Source organism: Orcinus orca, chromosome 13 (assembly GCF_937001465.1).
Source record: "Orcinus orca chromosome 13, mOrcOrc1.1, whole genome shotgun sequence".
Taxonomy (NCBI): domain Eukaryota; kingdom Metazoa; phylum Chordata; class Mammalia; order Artiodactyla; family Delphinidae; genus Orcinus; species Orcinus orca.
In genome coordinates, this window is record NC_064571.1 from 69,980,566 (window position 1) to 70,005,358 (window position 24,793).

Consider the following 24,793-nt stretch of genomic DNA (forward strand, 5'->3'; position numbering starts at 1 on the left):
CTGTTTGCAGATGACATGATACTATACATAGAGAATCCTAAAGATGCCACCAGAAAACTACTAGAGCTAATCAGTGAATTTGGTAAAGTTGCAGGATACAAAATTAATGCACAGAAATCTCTTGCATTCCTATATACTAATTATGAAAAATCTGAAAGAGAAATTAAGGAAACACTCCCATTTACCACTGCAACAAAAAGAATAAAATACCTAGGAATAAACCTACCTAGTGAGACAAAAGACCTGTATGCAGAAAACTATAAGACACTGATGAAAGCAATTAAAGATGACACCAACAGATGGAGAGCTATACCATGTTCTTGAATTGGAAGAATCAACATTGTGAAAATGACTATACTACCCAAAGCAATCTACAGATTCAATGCAATCCCTATCAAATTACCAATGGCATTTTTTGCAAAACTAGAACAAAAAATCTTAAAATCTGTATCGAGACACAAAAGACCCTGAATAGCCAAAGCAGTCTTGAGGGAAAAAAGCAGAGCTGGGGGAATCACACTCCCTGACTTCAGACTATATTACAAAGCTACAGTAATCAAGACAATATGGTACTGGCACAAAAAAAGAAATATAGATTAATGGAACAGGATAGAAAGCCCAGAGATAAACCCACGCACTTATGGTGAGCTAATCTATGACAAAGGAGGCAAGGATATACAATGAAGAAAAGACAGTCTCTTCAATAAATGGTGCTGGGAAAACTGGACAGCTACATGTAAAAGAATGAAATTAGAACACTCCCTAACACCATACACAAAAATAAACTCAAAATGGATTAGAGACCTAAATGTAAGACTACACACCATAAAACTCTTAGAGGAAAACATAGGGAGAACACTCTTTTACATAAATCATAGCAAAGTATTTTTTGATCCACCTCCTAGAGTAATGGAAATAAAAATAAACAAATGGGACCTAATGAAACTTCAAAGCTTTTGCATAGCAAAGGAAACCATAAACAAGACAAAAAGGCAACCCTCAGAATGGGAGAAAATATTTGCAAATGAATCAACAGACAAAGGATTAATCTCCAAAATATATAAACAGCTCATGCAGCTCAATATCAAAAAAACAAACAACCCAGTCAAGACGTGGGCAGAAGACCTAAATAGACATTTCTCCAAAGAAGATATACAGACCGCCAACAAACACATGAAAAGCTGCTCAACATCACTAATTATTAGAGAAATGCAAATCAAAACTACAATGAGGTATCACCTCACACCAGTTAGAATGGATGGGCATCATCAGCAAATCTATGAACAACAAATGCTGGAGAGAGTATGGAGAAAAGGGAACCCTCTTGCATTGTTGGTGGGAATGGAAATTGATACAGCCACTATGGAGAACAGTATGGAGGTTCCTTAAAAAACTAAAAATAGAATTACCATATGACCCAGCATCCCACTACTGGGCATATACCCACAGAAAAGCATAATTCAAAAAGACACATGCACCCCAGTGTTCATTGCAGCACTATTTACAATAGCCAGGTCATGGAAGCAGTCTAAATGCCCATCGACAGTTGAATGGATAAAGAAGATGTGGTATATATATACAATGGAATATTACTCAGCCATCAAAAGGAACGAAACTGAGTCATTTGTTGAGACTTGGATGGATCTAGAGAGTGTCATACAGAGTGAAGTAAGTCAAAAAGAGAAAAACAAATATCGTATATTAACGCATATATGTGGAACCTAGAAAAATGGTACAGATGAACCGGTTTGCAGGGCAGAAATTGAGACACAGATGTAGAGAACAAATGTATGGACACCAAGGGATGTCTGCATTTCCTAATCCTTCACAGATTGACGGCTTCATAAAATACATTAAAAATTCGTTCTTATAAAAAGAAAAAAATTTTAAACATCAAAATGCAAACCCAATATTTTTATCATTACAGTCAACAGACATGATTATTCTGTCAAATTGCTTTAAATGTTTCTAAAGACTATCAATTCTGTACTTATCTCACCATGAACCAAAATATACACTCTGGGTAGCACTGACTAGAACGTTCTGACTGCACCCTTTCCTCTCTCTCATTTTCTCAGGTTGATCATTGAGTTAGGTGAGTAAGCATGTCAGCTAACAGGTATGAAAACTTCAGCAAGTCTGAAATGTGGTCACCTAGAGCCTTAATATTCAGTTTTACATCCCTTGAACCCTGACTATCAGCCTCATTTCCCTCTTCCTTCTCTCCAATCATTTTATATATGTCTCCTGGCAGACTTCTCTTCCTAAATACAATCCCAATCATAGTACTACTCAAAGCAATTACTCAAAACAATCTCTAAACTCCCTAGTTGAATATTTAAGGCTCTGTCTGTATCATTATATCTTTAAAATGCCTTTCTTTTCTTATCTCCCACTAGTCTGTATACATGTTCTGTGATTTAGGCAAACTAGACATTTCTGCTGTTCTCCAAATGTTCTTTCATTGCCACCTAAAACCAAGCTCATATTGTCCCTAGCTTCTCTCTATCAGTACGAGTCTTTCAGGCCCATTTCAAATGTCACCTCCTTTATAAAGGTCTTTTCTAACTAGATGTAATCTCTCACCAACCCATTAAAGAACTTTGTACTTCTCTTATGGTACTGAAATTATTATGACTTGCATTACTATTGACTATGCAATCATCTTATGCCCCAAACCAGATTTTACTTTTATTTGAATTGTAGGTCCGCTGATTGATGAAAATGGATTAATGGTAACAGATGACACTGATAAACTGACACTAGCCCTGTCATGTGCCAGGTGGTAACCTTATGATGTGGGGAGAGGAAATGTCACCATTGAGAAAACAGCTCCGAATAAAAAATGGTAAACCTGTAATGATCACAGCCCATAATTCCTGTTACCCTCACTGTGCTACTTGGTTCCAATCCATACTTCCCTTTCTGAATTATAGGTGGCAATACCTGCCCCATAAACAGGCTGAACAAAAAGGGTAAATTCAAAAGGACAGTATGAAGGGATTAGTCTATACTTTGCCTTAAAAAACCAGCTGCATAAAACAGGATTAGAAAAACAAGGAAGTCTGGGTTTTTTTACAAACTCAATAAATACTCAATAAATGGTGAAGTTCAAAGTTCTAATGAACACTGACCTGATCAATCCTATCTGAAATTTTGTGCTTATTTCTGGACACCACAGTTTAAGAGAGATGCTGGCAATCTGGAATACCTCCTGAAGAGAAGTATGAGGACAGAGAAGGTTTTAAAATCTTATGACATGTAAGTATAAAGGACTAAAGCTGCCTAGCCTATAAAAGAACAGGATCTCTGGTTGTTTGAATACAATTGTTTTTGCTGTAATGTGAAAATGCATTCCTTTAAAAAATTGCATTTTAGTAAACTATACATTAAGAGTAAGAGGCTTATGAGAAAAATATGGCAAGGCTAGACCTTACTTTACAGTTAGTCACTTGTACAACTTCGAAGCCACAGCATTAACAAAAACCAAAGTAAATCCAGTAAAACTCTAATATACTTAAAATGACATGCTATATTCGTAATAAACAAAGAATTATTATACTAAACATAGGACTTTGAAAAAGCTGAAGATAACAATGAAAGGGGCTACAAGGAAAGGTTGAAACTGCTGAGTTATGGGAAAGAGTAGAGGGACATCATCATTAGAAGTTACAGCGGAGAAGCAGGTCTTGGACAAAATGTAATGATGCCAGAGAGGGAAAGCTCTGGCTTATTGCCTTGTGTTTGTTTCTTTTCCACAAAGATGGGGAGATACCATGCGACAAATACTTAAATACAGAGTGTACAGCAAAACTGAGCCACGTGAAAGGAATGGAGTGAATGGACATTGTATGCCATACAAAAACCCTCCACAGCTTGTTAGTTCATCTGCATTAGTGTACTTGCATTCAGCTGCTGTTATTCAGTGGTCAAACTATTAACTAAACCATGGCAACTTCTGCCTTATACTGACATACTTCCACTATTTATCAATTGTGTGTGAACTAATCCATGTTACTAAAGCATTGTATGTAACAGAATACACTGTACTTGAAGAACTATCAAGATATATGGGGACAGGGTAGCAAAGCAGGTCAACTGATAGTGATTTGAGACACAGCTCCATTCTAAAATTATAATTTAGAAGGTAAAAACACAAGTACACCATAAAAAAATAAAAGCAAAAGAAAACAATAAAAGAAAACTGAAAGGAGGAAGTTCACAGAAGCTGCCTGTGACTATTCTTCATTTTCAGTAGGGAAAAATACTACTGTCAGAATTACCATAAATTATATCTGAAAATTTGGGGCAAGTGAAAATTTGGGTTTTGAATTCTAGATGGGGGAAAAACAGGACAGAAGAAAAAAGAAGTAGTAAACATAACTCTATCTTAATTTCAATGAAATGCTTACTTTCTTCCTAGACCACAATAAATTCAATACTTTGGAATATAAATTAATGACTAAATAAAATCAAAACCATTTCTATTCTGCATTTACTCCAAGCTCAGAAATGTATTAAGGACCATAATATTCATCATCTCATTGATATTCCCAACAATCCAACGTGTTGTGCTATAGCCTAACCACATTTTAACAGTTAGGGAAACTAAGACTTGGAAGAAAATTTAGTAAACTGTATGCTGCTAACAGATTATTTAAAAATAAGAGAGAAGATGGAATAAAGGAAGGAAGAAAACAAGGAAGGAAAGGAAGAGAGGAGGGAAGAAAAGAGGGAGGGAGACTTCAACCAAGCTGAAGGTGCTCGTAAAATAAAAACGAAGAGACCATGGTATTAAAATCCACTTAAACTCACTGAACCAAATCCTTTTTCTCATCTTTCTGTGATGCCCCAGGTGCCTTTGTGAAGAATTTCCCCCACCCTCCATCCCATAATTTAGGAAAGGGACCAGCAAACAATTGCCTGCAGTCCAAAGCCAGTCCAATGTCTATTTTTTTAAATAAAGTTTTACTGGGATTCAGACACAATCATTGATTTAGATATTGCCCGTAGCTGCTTTTATGCTGTGACAGCAAAGTTAAGCAGTTGTGATGGAGACCACATGGCCTACAAGCCTAAAACTTTACTATCTTGTGATTAAGCCTCAAATGCAGATTTTGGCTCAATTTTAGCAATGATAAAGTAGAATTACTACTGGAATTAAAAGCACTCTACTTTCATGGCACGTTCTTCCAGGTACATATTCCTACTTTTATAAAAGTATGCCTACTCCTATTTGATTAGATAAGATGAGGGTTTCCTGTGAATTCTTTATGGTCTTTCAAGCACGAGACAACTGTTTTGTTTAAAACCAGATTTCACAAGACTGAGTTAAAGCAGTCTTTATTTCTAAAAGCTGCTTATTAAGTGTGACTTTATTGGATCCAAAAAATTCCCTAAACTAAAAGGTATCAAATTCCTGTCTTTTTCTTTTTAACATCTTTATTGGAGTATAATTGCTTTACAATGGTGTGTTAGTTTCTGCTTTATAACAAAGTGAATCAGCTATATATATATATATATATCTCCCCATATCTCCTCCCCCTTGTGTCTCCCTCCCACCCTCCCTCCCTATCCCACCCTCCCTCCCTATCCCATCCCTCTAGGTGGTCACAAAGCACCGAGCTGATCTCCCGGTGCTACGCAGCTGCTTCCCACTAGCTATCTATTTTACAGCTGGTAGTGTACATATGTCCATGCCACTCTCTCACTTCGTTCCAGCTTGCCCTTTCCACTCCCCGTGTCCTCAAGTCCATTCTCTTCGTCTGTGTCTTTATTCCTGTCCTGCCCTTAGGTTCTTCAGAACCATTTTTTTTTTAGATTCCATATATACGTGTTAGCATATGGTATTTGTTCTTCTCTTTCTGACTTACTTCACTCTGTATGACAGACTCTAGGTCCATCCACCTCACTACAAATAACTCAATTTCGTTTCTTTTTATGGCTGAGTAATATTGCATTGTGCCACATCTTCTTTATCCATTCATCTGTCGATGGACACTTAGGTTGCTTCTATGTACTGGCTATTGCAAATAGTTCTGCAGTGAACATTGTGGTACATGACTCCTTTTGAATTAACGTTTTTCTCAGGGTACATGTCCAGTAGTGGGATTGCTGGGTCGTATGGTAGTGCTATTTTTAGTTTTTTAAGGAACCTCCATAATGTTCTCCATAGTGGCTATATCAAATTACATTCCCACCAACAGTGCAAGAGGGTTCCCTTTTCTCCACACCCTCTCCAGCATTTATTGTTTGTAGATTTTTTGATGATGGCCATTTTGACCGGTGTGAGGTGATACCTCATTGCAGTTTTGATTTGTATTTCTCTAATGATTAGTGATGTTGAGCATCCTTTCATGTGTTTGTTGGCAGTCTGTATATCTTCTTTGGAGAAATGTCTATTTAGGTCTTCTGCCCATTTTTGGACTGGGTTGTTTGTTTTTTTGATATTGAGCTGCATGAGTTGCTTGTAAATTTTGGAGATTAATCCTTTGTCAGTTGCTTCGTTTGCAAATATTTTCTCCCATTCTGAGGGTTGTCTTTCTGTCTTGTTTATGGTTTCCTTTGCTGTGCAAAAGCTTTTAAGTTTCATTAGGTCCCATTTGTTTATTTTTGTTTTTATTTCCATTTTTCTAGGAGGTGGGTCAAAAAGGATCTTGCTGTGATTTATGTCAGAGTGTTCTGCCTATGTTTTCCTCTAAGAATTTTATAGTGTCTGGCCTTTTATAGTGTCTGGCCTTACATTTAGGTCTTTAATCCATTTTTGTGTATGGTGTTAGGGAGTGTTCTAATTTCATTCTTTTACATGTAGCTGTCCAGTTTTCCCAGCACCATTTATTGAAGAGACTGTCTTTTCTCCATTGTATATTCTTGCCTTTAAAAGGTATCAAATTCTGAAGCATCTTTTAAAATGTGTGGTTTAGAGAAAAAATTTTGTAATGAATAGTCTTTGAATTTATATTCATTTATCAGGATCAGAGGGCTTTTTAATGTTTGCTACCTTATGCTTGCTGAGAAACAACTATAATCAATACATATCACTCTAACAAGCTTGCTATATTTTAAAAAAGAGAATATTTGGGGGAAGATATCAGTTTCCTTCCTAGCAAATATGTAAAAATAAATGGACTTTCAAATAATAAAGAACAATGCAAGAATTCGTTAAAAAAATAAAAAATCCAGGGAGATTAATCAGTCTAATTCTCTTCTTCTGGCTGCAGAGAATGCAAAATCCTCCCCGGTTCCTAAGGAAAGGTGAGGAGACTGAGGAATTTTAAAACTGCAAATTTACTAAAACTCAATCTTTGATGACAAGTCACATTTTGTGACTGTCATACACACACGTTTTCAACAGTCATGCTATTACCTATTTTCCCCTACTATATGAAAGAATGATAGTGCCCCACTCTCACCGCTTTTATTCAACATAGTACTGGAAGTCCCAGCCATAGCAATCAGACAAGAAAAAGAAATAAAAGGAATCCAAGTTGGAAAGGAAGAAGTAAAACTGTCACTGTTTGCAGATGACATGATACTATACATAGAAAATCCTAAAGATGCCACCAAAAAACTACTAGAGCTCATCAATAAATCCAGTAAAGTTGCAGGATACAAAACTCATATACAGTAATCTGTTGCATCTCTATACATTAACAAAGAACTATTAGAAAGAGAAATTAAGGAAACAATCCCATTTACAATCACCTCCAAAAAAATAAAATAAAATAGCTAGGTATAAACTTACCTAAGGAAGTAAAAGACCTGTATTCAGAAAACTATAAGACACTGATGAAAGGAACTGAAGATGACACAACAGATGGAAAGATATAACATGTTCACAGATTGGAAGAATTAATATTGTTAAAATGAGCACACAACACAAGGCAAGCTACAGATTCAATAAAACCCCTATCAAAATATCAATGGCATTTTTTCACTGAAGTAGAACAAATAATTCTAAAATTCATATGGAAACACAAAAGACCCCTAATAGCCAAAAGAATTTTGAGAAAGAAGAACAAAGCTGGAGGTATCACATGCCCTGACTTCAGACTATGCCACAGAGCTACTGTAATCAAAACAGTATGGTACTGGCACAAAAACAGACACATAGATCAATGGAACAGAATAGAGAGCCCAGAAATAAACCCACACACCTATGGTCAAATAATCTATGACAAAGGAGGCAAGAATATACAATGGAGAAAAGACAATCTCTTCAATAAGCAGTGCTGGGAAAACTGGACAGCTACATGTAAAAGAATGAAATATGAACATTTTCTCACACCATATACAAAAATAAGCTCAAAATGAGTTAAAGACCTGAATGTAAGTTCTGAAACCATAAAACTCCTAGAAGGAAACATAGGCAGAACACTCTTTTACATAAATCACAGCAATATTTTTCAGATCTGTCTCCTAAGGCAGAGAAAACAAAAGAAAAAATAAACAAACAGGACCTAATTAAACTTAAAAGCTTTTGCACAGCAAAGGCAATCATCGACAAAATGAAAAGGCAACCTTCCAAATGGGAGAAAATATTTGCAAATGTTATGACCAATAAGGGGTTACTATCCAAAATATACAAACAGCTCATACAGCTCAATATCAAAAAAACAAACAACCCAATCAAAAAGTGGGCAGAAGACCTAAATAGACATTTCTCCAAATAAGACATACAGATGGCCAATAGGCACATGAAAAGATGCTCAAAATTGCTAACTATTAGAGAAATAAATCAAAACTACAATGAGGTATCAGCTCACACCAGTCAGAATGGCCATCATCAAAAAGTCTACAAAAAATAAATGCTGGAGAGAGTGTGGAGAAAAAAGAACCTGCCTACACTGTTGGTGGGAATGTAAATTGGTGCAGCCACTATGGAGAACATTATGGAGGTCCCTTAAAAAATTAAAAGTAGAGTTACCATATGATTCAGCAATCCCACTGTGGGGCATATATCTGGAAAAGCAGAAAACTCTAATTCAAAATTACTCAGCCATAAAAAAGAATGAAATAATGCCATCTGCAGCAACATGGATGGACCTAGAGATTATCATACTAAATGAAGTAAGTCAGACAAAGACAAATATCATATGATATCACTTATATGTGGAATCTAAAAAAAAATGATAAAAATGAACTTATTTACAAAAGAGATATAGACTCACAGACATAGTAAACAAACTTACAGTTACCAAAGGGGAATGGGGGAGGGGGGAGGAAATAAATTAGCAGTTTGGGATTAACAGATACACACTACTATACATAAAATAGATAAACAATAAGGACCTACTGTATAGTACAGGAAACTATATTCAGTATCTTGTAATAACCTACAATGGAAAAGAATCTGAAGAAGAATATATGTATGTATAACTGAATCACTTTGTTGTACATACAATATTGTAAATCAACTATACTTCAATGAAATTTTTTTTGAAAAAAATAAAATAATAAATAAATAAACAACCGATTTAAAAATGGGCAGAATTAAAATAAACATTTTCCAAAAAACAAAACAAAACAAAACATACCTTTGGCCAACAGGCACGTGAAAATATGTTCAACATCAATAATCAACAGAGAAATGCAAATCAAAACCACAATGAGATATCACCTCACACCTGTCAGAATGGCTATCATCAAAAAGGTTACAAACAACAAATGTTGGCAAAGCTGCAGAGAAAAGGGAACCCTGGTACACTGTTGGTGGGAATGTAAATTGGTGCAGCCACTGTGGAAAACAGTATGGAGGTGCCTCAGAAAACTAAAAATAGAACTACCACATGATCCAGCAATTCCACTCCTGGGTATTTACACAAAGAAAACAAAAACACTAGTTCAAAAAGATACATGCACCCCCATGTTCATAGCAGCACTATTTATAATACCCAAGATATGGAAGCAACCTAAATGTCCATCAACAGGTGAATGGATAAATAAGATGTACTTATATACAATGGAAAATTACTCAGTCATAAAAAAGAATGAAATTTTGCCATTTGCAACAACATGGATGGAGCGTATTCTCTTCAGTTGAGAAGTTCAGGGGTGCACCCCTGGGCCCAAGTAGGACAGACATGGGAAAGTCAGTCTATGCCTACCTGTAATTTATTTCCTGCTACATGGACTATGGAAGCAGAGGATTTGTACCACACTTCCCATTTCATTTATACTAGTTTGTGCTGGAGTCATATCACCCAGAAATAAAGAATCCTAATTAATACAGAAGTTTTTTGTTTGTTTTTTTTTACTGACTGTGTTTTTATGTAAATGATTTATCTAACCCTTTGACTTACCACAACTAAAAATAAAACTCAGACACTAAAGTCAGGACTCATTTTCAGAATAAATTCATTCTATCCCATGTAACAACCATATACGTGGACTTCCGTGGTGGCACAGTGGTTAAGAATTTGCCCGCCAATGCAGGGGACACGGGTTCGAGCCCTGGTCCGGGAAGATCCCACATGCTGCGGAGCAACTAAGCCCGTGTGCCACAACTACTGAGCCTGTGCTCTAGAGCCCGCGAGCCACAACTAGTGAGCCCACGTGCCACAACTATTGAAGCCAGCACGTCTAGAGCCCGTGCTCTGTAACAAGAGAAGCCACCGAAACGGGAAGCCCCTGCACCACAATGAAGAGCAGTCCCCGCTCACCACAACTAGAGAAAGCCCACACACAGCAACAAAGACCCAACACAGCCAAAAAAAAAAAAAAAAGAACCATATATGCTTGGAGTATAGTATAAAGCAAAATCATATCACTGAATACTTAATGGCTTTTTCATTCTAACATCAAAAAATTTCATTAGTGGATAAAACATGTACACTTGGAAATATAAACTTATGAGTGAATGATGGCTTCATCATAGGGTGATAAAATTTCACGGTAGCAAATTGGTAGGATATGTAGTCAAACTCCATGATATCTCAATATTTAAAAGTTCTACTTTACCTTTCATTTCTTTGAGATGGTGAGGCAAAACTACATTGATGTTGTGAAGAGTATCCTAACCCTAGGAATTTGAGGAAGTTACTTTTGGACTTAAGACTATCAGACAGCAGGCAGGTAATTAGATCAGGAGCATCCAAATGCAAATAACATGTAGAACAGTTCCTAATGCAAACTTAGTTTTAAGCATATAGCCAAATGTCCCAAGATTATGATACAACAACTTTAGGAACTTAGATCTTAAAACCCTCAGTAGGTATTCTGGATTACTTCTGGTATGCAGGTAGGTATTTCTTTGCCATTGTTTTGTGTTATATAAGAGTTTCTCTTTTTTTATCCTTGTTGTATTTTTTTACTCTCTGCAGGAACTAAAGATCCAGAAAGACATTAGTGCTGCAAGGTAGGCATTTAATCTATAGTAGAAAAATCACTTCATTGTACTTTGGGAAGGGAAAAATGCTTTCCAATTCTGCCAAAGAGGTTCCCAATTCTGCCAAATAGGTTCCACCTTTTTCCTATCTGACTGGCAAGGAAAGTTAGGGCAAAACAGTTAGAAGTTAGAAGTTAGAATAGAAGTCAAGTTAGAAGTCTTAGAATAGAAAATATGGAAATTTGGTTTTGAAGAGGAAAAAATACATAGATTATGATCCAAGAAGTATGTTTTTTCCTTTGACCTTCAAGAACATGAGCAGAGACAACACTAAGTTCAAAGAAACAGGACAACCATTCAAACTGAAAAGGCCCAACAGATCAAAACAAAGGAACTATAACTGTAAATTATGGATTAAAGTGATTATATGAATAATATACTCTAATATACTACTGAATTTTGTTTTAAATGAGCAGAAATAGAGTTTTACCTGGACATATAGAGGTCAATGAGTCTGTGATCTGAGAGTTTCCAAAGAGACTGCTTGCTATTCTAATAGAGCAAAGTAATTGCTAAAACCAAATTAATTATGCTTGGTAATCACAGGTCACAACTCTTGGATACACAGTGGGAAAACAGTCAACTAGAAACTAAAAATGAAAGTTTAATGAGGCACAAAAATCCCATGTTCTACTTAGGGGAAAAGAAACTAATAAGTCCCTTGGATAGAATGTATAAAAAAAAATAAAGTGTTCCCTAATCTTTCCTATGGTCTATAGTTTATATTCCAGACTATACTGTATTTCCAGTCATTATCAAGATTAAGATCTAATGTTATTTATGACTACTATAATATGCAGGAACACTTGCACAAGGATTTTTGTCTTCTCACTACACTGTAATAAATACCATTAACTCTCTGAACAACATCAAATTTGGAAGGCAGAAATTTTTCTTACATTAGAGCAAAGCTATATCACCATAGGCTGAAGATGGCTGAGGCGATACCTTAAATCACGACCCAAATCTACATCTATGATAAACTTAGGCCTTTGTCTTAAGGCTTCCTGTTCAGAACTTGCTGGTTCCCTGGTCCATTTAGGCTTTTTTCACACTAACCACAGCTAGTGTGGATCTGGATTTCCTCTACAAAGCATTTTGCAGACCCCTTCCCAAAGGAGCTGCACCCAAGCCACAAGTCGCCTGCATCATATCTTAAAGAATGCCATATACACTGGCCTAACTCAATTCTAGGTCTCTCCAGGACAGTCCAACTTTCAAGGTGCCCGGGATCAACTGCGACATAAAAAAAATGAAACATCCTTTAGCACAGCACAGTTAATATGCAATCCTACTTAAAGACAGAATGCATGTTAAGATAATTTCTAAGAGAGTCTTTCATCCCCAAAAGATTATTAACCAAAGGCAGGTTTTGTTCCAATGTTTAATTTGCTTTTACTAATTTTGTCTTATAAGGAAAAATCCATTTTGAAATGATTTTTAGGGCTACTATTTTAGCTTTTAGGTAACAGTAACTCAGTGGAGCTTCAGGTAATATATTTTTTAATAGAATTCATCATCTGAACAAAATGCTGGCAAACCATGCAAATATTCAGAGTTAAATAATGACTTAAAAAGCTCATTTACATTCTCACACTGATCATCATATACTTTTACCTTGAGCAGGTATGTGGGAATATTGCTGAAATCCACTGGCAACTTCAAAAGGAAACGAGCTGAAAATTCACCAGTCTGCAGGGAACAAAAAGGTTTAATAATAAGATTAAAATAAAAAATAGATTGTGAAGTGACAATTACAGCCAAGGCCACAAGTTCAACCTATTTGAACTGCAGGTATCTTCAATTTGGGTTTCCTAACATCAAGCAAGAAAAGAAGGTTGAAAAAGTAGGGGAGGATCAAAAAGCACTATTAAATTATTAGTTACTAAAAAGCACAATTAGAATTTTTTAAATCTGCATTTTAAATGTGCAATAGAATTATAATGCAGTAGTATTACCTTTTTGTTTTTTAAAAGGATGAAAAGAATATATGAATGTGTGATTTTTTTTTAATCCAAACAATAGGCACAGACCTGCCCATTCGATTCATCTGACTTTACTAAAGCATTCAGACCACTTCACTAATATTTATAACCCATAAGCTAATGACATAAATCACCATCCTTTATAGTATGTCTGGAAGTAAAAACAAAGGTCAAACTTTGACCCACGCATATGAAGCAGTACATCAGTGGGTACCCCAAATAAGACTCTAATCACTTGACAATCTGCTAATATCATTATCATCAACTAAAATTTTTCAGTAATTCTTTCCATGAACTAGTCTCTATAGGAAAGACGTGCAGAGGTTTGGTGATTTAAAACATTTAACTAAGCTTAAAAAATAGCTTCTATTTTTTTCTAAGAGAGAAAACTCATGTAAAAGAAAAAAGTTTCCCTCTCAATTTATGACGATGGGAAATCATAATAATATTTTTTCTTTTTTATGATGGAAAAGGCTAAGGAATCACATTTTTTAAAAAAACTTTGGCATAGTCTAGAGGAGGGGTTTTTCCAACTAGGCTATGCAGACACCTAGGGGTTCTAAGAAACCTCTGCAAAGGCAACAAAGAGGGGTGCTGAGCTGGTGGGGTCCTGGGTCTACCAGCCTCTCTGACAGCAAGCCTGCAGTGCAGCTTGGGATATTGACATCTTGGGTTTCATTATGAAATTCTGTTTGAATAAAGAACTCTGGGGATGATCTAGAGCTACTCTAAAGAGTGGGTCTCCACCTTTTTCATATTATGACCACTAGACAGCTCCCTGAATCTCCACTGTCTACCCCCCTTAAAAAAATGAGCACCCTAAACTCCCTAACGCATCTTTAAACATAGCAGGCATTTACAAACAGTTTTTATGGCTGGATGGATGAACGCACATAAGGAGGCAGGCACACCTCTTACAGAAGATTCCACGAGAGCCACCACTCCTTTCTACAAACACCCAAGCAACTGGCTTCAAGGTCCTGGCCCTAATTTTAAAACTCTGGCCTAAAACCTTGAAAATGCAAACAGAAATATAAACCTTGAGCTCAAAAGATTAAAATGATAAATATAATCTGCATAGTTGTGTGTTGTTTTACTGCTTACAACATCTTTTAACTTACATCAACCTCTGGCTAAGGACAGAGCACTTCTTCTTCACCACAAGCCTAACCCCATGACAGAAAAGGCAGAAAAGAGAGAACCAAATGGACAGAATCAAAGCTGAGGTCCCAGCAGTCACTGGGTGGCCAGGAATGCCAACGGTGAGAAACAGCGATACTCCTCAGAGCTGAGCAGCTGTGCTCTTCCTTTGATATTTGTTCCTCATTTCCGTAAATGGTAATTCCATTCTTTCAGTCTCTCAGACCAGAAACCTCAGAATCATTCTTGACATAGTACGGAACCCCAATCGTGCAGGCCACTTGCAACTCAACGCTTGAGAGAAGAGTTACGAGCTACTTAAGGATCTATAAACAGCTCGTCATCGTGGACGGGAGGAGGTTTGCGAAAGATCCTAATAAAATTCTTACCTTCTGCTATAGTCCAAAATTGCTAGAAAGATGTGGTTTTAGTGTAATGTTACGCTCCTAGAGGACTAACATATCCTGTGAAGTGTGATTCTTTGGCCCTAAGTACAAGAAGTCATACTCTGAAAGGGTTAAGTATAGGAGCAACAGAGTTATATGGGAACTTAAAGAGGAGCATCTAGCTCAGCAGGAGTTTGGGAAGAACAGAAACGTCTTCCTTTAGTGCTGCATACAGTACTATAGAGGGAGGAACACTCACAAAAGAATACACGTTCCCAACAATTGCCTCCATTCCTTCTCCTACATTCTCTATTTTTTCCTGTTTACCCACTCACTCCCATCAGCATGCAAACATCATTAAAAAGGTCTTTCTTGACTTCATATCCCTCTTCAGGTCCCATCTCATTTTTCTGTTCTACTTTACAAAATAATCTCCGGTAAAGAATTAGTCTATATTCAAGGTCTACATTTCCTCTTTTATTATTCTCTCCAGAACCCTCTCCCAGTCAGCCTTTCCTCCACACCTCTCTACCAAAACAGCTCATCAAGGTCACCAATGACCACACCGTTGCCAAATCCAATGGTCATTTCTCAGTCCTCATCTTATTACTGTTCTATCAGCCGCATTCCGACATAGCTGATCACTTTTTTCCTGGAACATTCTTTACTTGACTTCCAGGATCCCAGTCTCTCTTGGCTCTTCTCTGCTTCTCCACAGGCCCTCCCTCCGGTCTCCCCAACCTCTAAACGCTGAAGTGTACAGCACTTAACCCCAACACCTCTTTTCTTTATCTACACTCCCCCAGGTGAGCTCATCCAGGTTCTTGACTTGAAATACCATTTATATGCTGATGATTCCCAACTATTTTATCTCCATCCCAGACCTCTTCCTAATTTGGGTTTCATGTATCCAACTACCACGATGAAAACCAAAATCCTGATTTTGTGCTTTTCCTTTGATATTTATTCCTCATTTCAGTGAATGGCAATTTCATTCTTTCTGTCTCTCAGGCCACAAACTTCAGCGTCATCCTTGATTCCTATCTTTCTCTTGCTTCCACATTCCAAATGGCAGCAAATCCTACTGACTCCACTGTCAATTTCTATCCTCAGTCCAGCCACTTCTCAGCCCCTCCACAACCACCTGATCTGAGCCATTATTATCTCCAGCCTGGATGACTGCAACTACCCCTAACTGCTTCTGCCCTTGCTCACTTGCAGTTGATTCCCATCACCACAGGCCGAGAGGTCTTTTCAACACACTCTTCAGATTATGCTCCTCCTTTGCTCAAAGTCTCAAATGGTAGGGATTTAGCTCCTTCATGGAGGAGTCTGACAAGGTAACAATTGAGCAAAGATGTGAAAAATACACAAAAAAATGTGTATTTTTGAAAACAACAACAAAAGGAGTGAAATGTGAGATTTAAAAAATTAAAACAGCTCTTGTACATATAAGGTAGTCGGAAAGATAATTACATATTTAGCACTTGGACTCATTTGAACTGCTAGTTATTTTAGTCCATGCACTGCACTGTAGCTCTTTTGCCCTATTTTAGTTTGTACAATGTATTTTTATTCTACTGGCTATTTTAGACCAACATTCTTTTAAAAATGCTCAGACAATCCCTACTTTATCCCTTCTCAAAATGTTGATCCTAGAACTAATATAAATTTATGTTTATTGGCAAAAGACTGATTTATACAGCTAAATTTGTAATAAGAGAAATGCTGATCTCAGGACTAATATTAATTTGTGTTTATCAGCAATGGGCTGATTTACACAACTAAATTCAAAATAAAAGAAACTTAAGTGTGAAAAGAATTTGGTCTACTGGAAACCATAAAAAGTGCTTTAACATCTCCAACTTTCAAGCCTACTATACATTCTTTATTTTGCCTTTGAGAGAATAAAGAAAACTTAGTACTTGTTTCTAACAGCGTTGGAAATGTTGGAGACTAACGTTGTAGAATTCAGTTTTCAGTTCTGCCACTGATTTTCCTTGTGACCTATAAGCTAATCTTTTTTTGTGAAACTGAGTAAATGGTGATTTAAAACATGTCTTAATGTAAATTTTGAGCCATAAACATCATATGAGGAGCAAAACACAAGTGAAAAATCCTCCTGGAGTTCTCCCTCAGACAGTGACCCTTCCTTTGTTTTTATATTTGAAGTTTCAACAGTTATTCAAGCAATTTACTGCCACTCTGTTGCAACGTCAAAGATTGCTTCCATAGCAATCTTTCCTGTAAGCCGAAAATGAGACATTTAGATGTAGCCAAGTCAACATAATCGTTTGATTTTCTTTTTATCAATCCTTGGTCAAATCTTCTCTTGGATAGACGCAGAAGATTATCTGACCTATGACTGTTAAAATGTCAGCCGTTCTGCCAACTGCCTTAATGGCAATTTTCCCAGCATTAGCAATAAATAAGTGCATCGTTCCTTTTTCAAGTTGTAGTACCTTGGCAAGTAACTTAAAATAACAACATGGAGTTTTGGCAATTTATTAAGTCTCAGCTTTTCTTCTGGTAATAGCAGCTGTGGCATAGTTCTCTTCTCCTTTCAGAAGTGACAGGTAGACATCTTGTGCAGAATGGATTCCAAACCCAGGTTGCTCTGCAAAGGGAAATTTTATTTCCTTTCTTGAGACTGTTCGCTGTCAACAAACAAGCTGTCATCTGAAACTGACTGCTCTTACTGCTTAGGTAGCTAAAAGCTAAGAAATACTCAACAGTGGCTATAACTTTAGCTGGACAGCCTGGTAGGGATGATTCTTTAAATAGACTCTGACAACCAATAGCCTAAATCTGGAGGATGCTCCTTGTTAAACACATAATTATCTACCACATGTGAGAAGGAAAGCCAAAGTTAGTCTGATTAGAACATCTCACACTTCACAAAAATGTTTTCTAAGATATATCATTTAATTATTCCCAAACCCTGTTCAGCAGATATAATTCATTTATACCTATTTTAGAAATGAGAAAACTGAGGCTTAGTCAAGAAACCTGCCTGCAGTCATTGAGAGAGTAATAAAGAGTCAGAACTCAACCTTAAGACTTAAAATTTATTCAGCCATTCATTACTGTAGATTAAGAGCCTAAAATCTGCCAGGCCTATACGAGGCACTGCAAATATAGTGAGTAAAAGAGACACGATCCCTGCCCTCCCTCCTGGAGCTTACGGTCTAGTGAGTGAGTCAGACATTAATCCAAAATAACACTCCTATAAATTACAACCTGTGAAAAATACTACCCATGAAAGGGCAGAGTGCTCTGAGAGCATTTTCAAGAAGACCTGGCCTGTTCAGGCTTTGGGGCTCATGACTTGAGGGAACTTTAAAAAGCCGAGTCAAAAGACCATGTGGAAAAATAGACAATTAATACCAGCCAGGAAAACTGTGAAGAAGAAAAGCAATGAGAGGAGGCTAGTTACCCCAGATAACAAAGCATCATATAAACACACAGTAATTACAGCAGCATAGTACTGGTGTTAAATCAACAGACAGACTAATGGAACAGGAAGTAAGTCCAGAAATAAGCCCAAAAAGATTCAGTGCGTGATTGATAGTGTGGGACAACTGGAGCCATAAAGGACTAAATAAAACTTAGATCCATATTTCACATCATATATAAGGAAAAAGTCCAAGTGGATTAAGAATTTCAGTGTAAAAACTAAAACTGTAAAGAAGCAAACATTGATGAATGTCTTTATAAAACCTTGCAGTGGAGAATGACTTTCTAATTCAGAAGCCACAAAGGAAAAGGTAGATAAACTTGACTACCTGAACATAAAAATTTTCTGGATGGCAAAAAAACACCACCAGCAATGTTAAAAGACAACTGGCAAACTGAGGAAAGTATATTTTCAACTCCATCACAAAGAGCTAATGCTCTTAATGAAAAAGAGATTTAAAGCCCAAGAGAATAACAGGAAAGGATAAACAGAAAAGAAATACAAATGACTCTTAAACATATGAAAATATTCTAAACCTCATTCATATCAAAAATATACAAATTAAAACTAAATTGAACATCATTTTCCACCAAACAGATTGGCAGAAATCTATCAGCATTTTAAAGATATCACTGCACTGTCTTCTCACCTCCACTGTTTTTGATGAACAGTTAGTGGTGAGACAAATAATTTTCCCCTACATATAAAGTGTTATTTTCTGTGGTCACTTAAAATTTTCTCCTTATGTTTGGTTTTCAGTATTTTGACTATGATGTGCCTTGTTTTTTCCTTGCATTTGTCTTGGTTGGGGTTTGTTGAGATTCTTGAATCTGTAAATGTATGTCTTCCACCGTATTTGGAAATATCTGGGCATTATTTAATCAAATATTTTCCTGCTTTCTTTCACGCATGTTAAACATTTGGATTTTGTCCCATAAGCTCTGCTTTCCCTTCTAAGTGTCAACCCCCATCTAGTATCTGCTGCTTTTGATCACTCTCCAGTGCCCTGAGGCACATGGCTTTATATCTGTGGATGGATTAGTCTAATAGGAGCTACCCAGTCATTATGCAAAGTGGAACCTGACAGAAACCTGCACATATGTTTGATTTATGATTGGCACTGCTGTGGAGAAACAACCACTCTCATATATTGCTGCTGGGTTAATAAACTGGTATAAACATTATGAGGGCATTCGGGTGATAAAATTATAAACACACATAATCTTTGATCCAGCAATTCCACTTCTAGTTATTTATCTTACAGACATACTGGAACACCTGCAAAGTGACATGTACAAGATTATTTATTCCAGTCTTACTTGTAACAGCGAAAGATTCAAAACAACTTTAATGCCCAACAACAGAATTCAAATTAAATAAATTATGGTTCAATTATTCAGTGTAATAATATACAATTATTTTTTTAAAGGAACGCTTATATGGAAAAAAATCTCTGAGCTATATTAAGTTAAAAGTAAGGTGCAAAACAGAGTATATATGTTACCATTTGCATAAAAAGTATGTACTATATGTTACCATTTGCTTATATGTGCATAAAGAAACTCTGAAAAACTACAATAGGTAAAAGCTACACCAGTGCTTATCTGAGGTGGGAGAAGCAAAGGAAGGTGGTTTGATTTGGGTGGACACAAGGCAATGATGGGAGGGAGACTTTTCAATATATATCTTTTAATACACTTTGATTTTTAAACACTATGAACATATTACCCACTCAAAGAAATTTTAAGGGATTTGAAAAGTAAAATTAAAAGTGTGCATAATGAGATGCTCATAATTCATGCACTCATTCATTTATTCAACAAACATTTATTGAGCACTACCAAGCCAAGTCCCAGGCTGGGTAATGGAGATCTTAAGACCAACAAAATACAGTCTGTCTATCTTGACTAGACAAACAAAATATTACAGTGTGATGTTTGGAGAGAGATATTTACAGCATGCGGAGGTAACTAAGTTAAGACTCTTAGTTTCAGGTGACAGAATTCTAATTCAAACTAACTTGAGCAAATAAAAGAGAATTTATTTAAAAGATATGCAGTATCTCAGGGAATCTAAGATTAAAAAAGCAGCCCACACCTAGAGGGGTGGGATAGGGAGGGTGGGAGGGAGAAGCAAGAGGGAGGAGATGTGGGGATGTATGTATACATACAGCTGATTCACTTTGCTATACAGCAGAAACTAACACACCAGTGTAAAGCAATTATACTCCAATAAAGATGTTAAAAAAAAAAGAAGCAGCCCAGCCTCAGTTCAAAGGACTCTAATGCCCCCAGAATTTTCTGTCTCTTATCTCTGCTCTCTCTGTGCTTCGTCTTACTTTCTATTTACCACTTTCTGATTCTTTTGACTAAATAATATGAGAAAAAAAAGGTCCTAGAGTTACATGTTACAGACCAGCTACCCATAACAAGACCAAGCTCACTCTCAGAACTAACTCCAAAATCCCAAGCAAGAACTCTGTTTGGCTTAGGTGCCTCCTGATCTAATCAACACTATTTCCACAGTTTTTACAGTGAAAAAGTTAATGTTAGCATAAATTCATTGAAAATAACTGAAAAACTAGGAAACTCTTCGGGGGAGGCAGGGTTGAGTTATATGTACATTTCCCCAAAGTCCTAAAAAAGTATGAGGGGCTTTCTTACAGAACACATCAAATACAAGATTCTTCATCTTTTTCCTTTTACTACGTGGAGAGAAGGCTTTAAAAAGTAGACTCAGCTGGTCCTTTGGAGAGACTCGTAGGTTCTCCTCACGCTGAGGAAATTGTGCAAGGGGTGCTCCCAACAACTAAATACCATCGAAAATGGGGCACCCAAGACTCAGAACAAACAAGTGGCTTCACAAATGCAAGTAAGCGGCACCATTCCAGCCCTCCCTCACACGCTGCCGTGCGAGGTGCAGGCAAAGGATTCCCTCTGTGTTTCATAATGTTTCCGTAAAACCAGGTCTTTTCCACTTGACTGGCCCTGCTGCTAAAGGAAACTTGAATTTTCTACTGATGCTTGTATTATATTTAAAAAAAAAAAAACAGTAATAAAGGTCCTTTTAAAAGTCAGTAAGATTGGAAAAGCTATCATGTTTACTTTAAATGTCTGGAGATATAAAGCAATTTAGGTGCACACACACACACACACGCACACACACACACACTACTTTTAGTGAATAAACTAAAAAACTGAGGTATAAACTACTGTGACCAAGATCCTAAGTACTCCTACTGACATACAGGTCAAAATCCAATATAACAAATTCCATTACGCAAACAATAAAATTGTGAGAGCCTCTGCCATGGGATCATTTATTTTAAATAATGCTCAACTCATAATAGTTCCATGTGGTTAAAAACAAACAAACAAATCTGGACAGTTCCAAGAAGTGACTATTATAGATTTGACTACCATGCTACACTCCTTCCAAAGGAGAGCCACAAGTTTATCCCTGCCACAGGTCAAATGCCATCAGAGCATAACTCCCAAGTAGCATAAATTAAAGGGGGATAATGAGAAGCCCCCTGTATCCCCTGCTCCCTGTGGCTGACTGGCATCACTGAACACCTACTCCATCCTCGTGGCCAGCGGTGAAAAGGCCATCCACTTCCAGACCCCCTCCAGCTATTCTGATTCCTCTCTGAGTACTCTCGCCCTCCTCTCCCACCATTCTAGACCAGTGCTGCCCAAGAGACAGAGAGATAGAGAGAAGGAATGTAATACACAAATGTGAGCCATATATACATATGCCATTGGAGATTATTTAACATTTTCTAACAACTACATGTAAAAAGATAAAGAGGGACTTCCCTGGTGGCCCAGTGGTAAAGGATCTGCCTCCCAATGCAGCAGTGGCCTGGGCTCGATCCTTGGTCAGGGAAATAAGATCCCAACTAAGCCCACACGCCACAACTACTGAGCTCACGTGCCACAACTAGAGAGCCTATGTGCTGCGAATTACAGAGCCCACGTACCCTGGAGCCTGCACGCCACAACTAGAGGAGAGAAAACCTGCGTGCCATGAAGAAAGATCCCACATGCCTGAATGAAGGTCCTGCGTGCCACAACTAAGACCCGATGTAGCCAGAAGTAAACATTAAATAAACAATAAATAAATCTTTTTAAAATACAAAATAAAAAGATAAAGAAAAACAGGTGAAATTAATTTTAATAATATGTCCCAATATATCCAGAATATTATCATTTCCACATGTTATCAACATTAAAAAATTATTAACAAGATCATTTTTTGTGCCAATTCTTTGAACGCTGCTGCGTATTTCACACTTGCATACATCTCAGTTCAGACCAGCCACACTTCAAGTGCTCAACAGTCACTTATGTACAGTCAGGGGTTCCTGTTTTGGACAGCACAGTTCAAGATACTTTTCCATTAACATTAATTCCTATGCTAAGTTAGTTACTCCCTGTCACAAATACCTGAAGAGCTACCTGAGCTACCAAATGCTATGAACCTGGAACACTCCTGACAGGAAGGTTTGTAAATGTCACCTGGTTAGTGGGAATGAACATGGGACCCATGCTTCTTGCAGCTAATATGTTTTTTCCTTCTTCCTCCAAATACTATCTGAACTTACTGCCTTTACTTTGTCTTCACCACTTCCCTTGCTGATACCCTGAAATCTGTTCCCCCAACCTCAGAACCCCACCAAAACTACTCCTGGAAAGATAAGCGACACTCTCCTTCTTAAAAAGTAACTCTCCCTTTCCCCTTGTTTTCCATACTTAATCTGCACCTTGGTGATATCAACTTCTACTGGTCCACATACGGTACTTTATGATTAACAGCAGTTTCAGAGATAAAACAGGAACAATCACTGAACTACATTTACTGAGCAGCTACTATAATAAGTTACTTCATATATATACAAAAGAAGGCTAATAATAATAACAATAATACTTTGTATTACACAACTCCACCGTTTGCTTAATTTTGTTTGCTTCGCACACAGGGGATCTAATTTAATCTTTGTGTCAAGGTTGGGGTGACAGAGTAGTTATCTCCAGCAAAGTGACACAGGGAAAAGCTTTAGTCACACACACACAAAAACTAATGACAGGGGCTTCCCTGGTGGTCCAGTGGGTAAGACTCCGCACTCCCAATGCAAGGGGCCCAGGTTCGATCCCTGGTTGGGGAACTAGATCCCGCATGCATGCCGCAACTAAGACCCAGCACAGCCAAAATAAATAAATAAATATTTTTTAAATACAACTAATGATAGAATTAGAATCCAAAGCTCCCACCTCCCAGATCACTTCTCTCTCCAACACGTTTCTACATGGCCTCTGCCCTAGAAGAGCTTACACTCTAAGCACACTGCTCTAAAAGTAATCAAGCAATGAGGCCGTAAGAATGAGGCGGCTCTAATGCCTTGGTAGCCAACTTAAGCCAGAATCAATTCCTGTAAATGGCTCAAGGTTAAGAAGAACAGCCAATCCCAAACAGCCAACTAGTTTTTCCCAAAAAATGCAACCACTTCAGCTCTAGCCAATCAATTTCCTTGCTTTGCGTCCAACTCCTCTCTGTAAAAACCTTGCCTGTAACTCATATCAGTAGAACGCTCCTAACCACCTTGCATCAGTGTTTGCTCAAATAAACTCTTAAAAATTTTAATATTTCTCAGTTTATCTTTTAACAGTGCTCATATACTTTCCCTTCAAATGTAATATCACAGCAAGATGGGGTGACAGAAGCATCAAGTCATTAACTCAAATGAGGAGCTATCATGAAATGGCTCCTTTCATATTTTTAAATGTTGCCAGAGTTTAATTTATAAACCATAAATTTTGAAAATCTTACTGGGATTTGTGGTCAAGTACAACAAAAAAGGGGAATTGTTTCACATTCTCCAACATGTTATCATTATTAAGAAAATGCCCACAAAAGGAAAAAATCGGTTTCTAAGAAAATGTTTTATCTCACAGATCACCCACTGGTGATCATTAATATGTAAAATATGTGGCTTTAGAACATCTCAAAACCTTCGTTTCACAACAGGAAAGACAAATGCCTTTAATCAAAATATTAGGGATGATAAACTAACTTTGAGTTCTGGGAATTAAAACAAAAGCCAGGGGCTTCCCTGGTGGCACAGTGGTTGAGAGTCTGCCTGCCGATGCAGGGGACACGGGTTCGTGCCCCGGTCCGGGAAGATCCCACATGCCGCGGAGTGGCTGGGCCCGTGAGCCATGGCCGCTGGGCCTGTGCGTCCGGAGCCTGTGCTCTGCAACGGGAGAGGCCACCATAGTGAGAGGCCCGCGTACCACAAAAAAAAAAGGCCAAAGAAAAATTCACAAATTTGCTTACTGCACTCTGTTACCATTAACAGACTGTGGTTCTTTAGCTATAACAGACACATGCAGGAAATGCTGACAAGGCAGCTGATAGATACAATATAAAGTGAGACCTT

General features: G+C 37.3%; 1 protein-coding gene across 6 annotated transcripts in view; it reads right to left on the bottom strand.

Moving 5' to 3' along the window:
• Positions 1-24,793, bottom strand: part of BABAM2 (BRISC and BRCA1 A complex member 2) — a 446,047-nt gene that overhangs the window by 275,841 nt on the left and 145,413 nt on the right. For all 6 annotated transcript variants that reach the window (XM_033425181.2, XM_033425184.2, XM_004268165.4 and 3 more), the window contains one exon: positions 13,004-13,078. In XM_033425181.2, the coding sequence (XP_033281072.1) occupies positions 13,004-13,078 (75 nt within the window). The remainder of the gene's footprint in view (positions 1-13,003; positions 13,079-24,793) is intronic.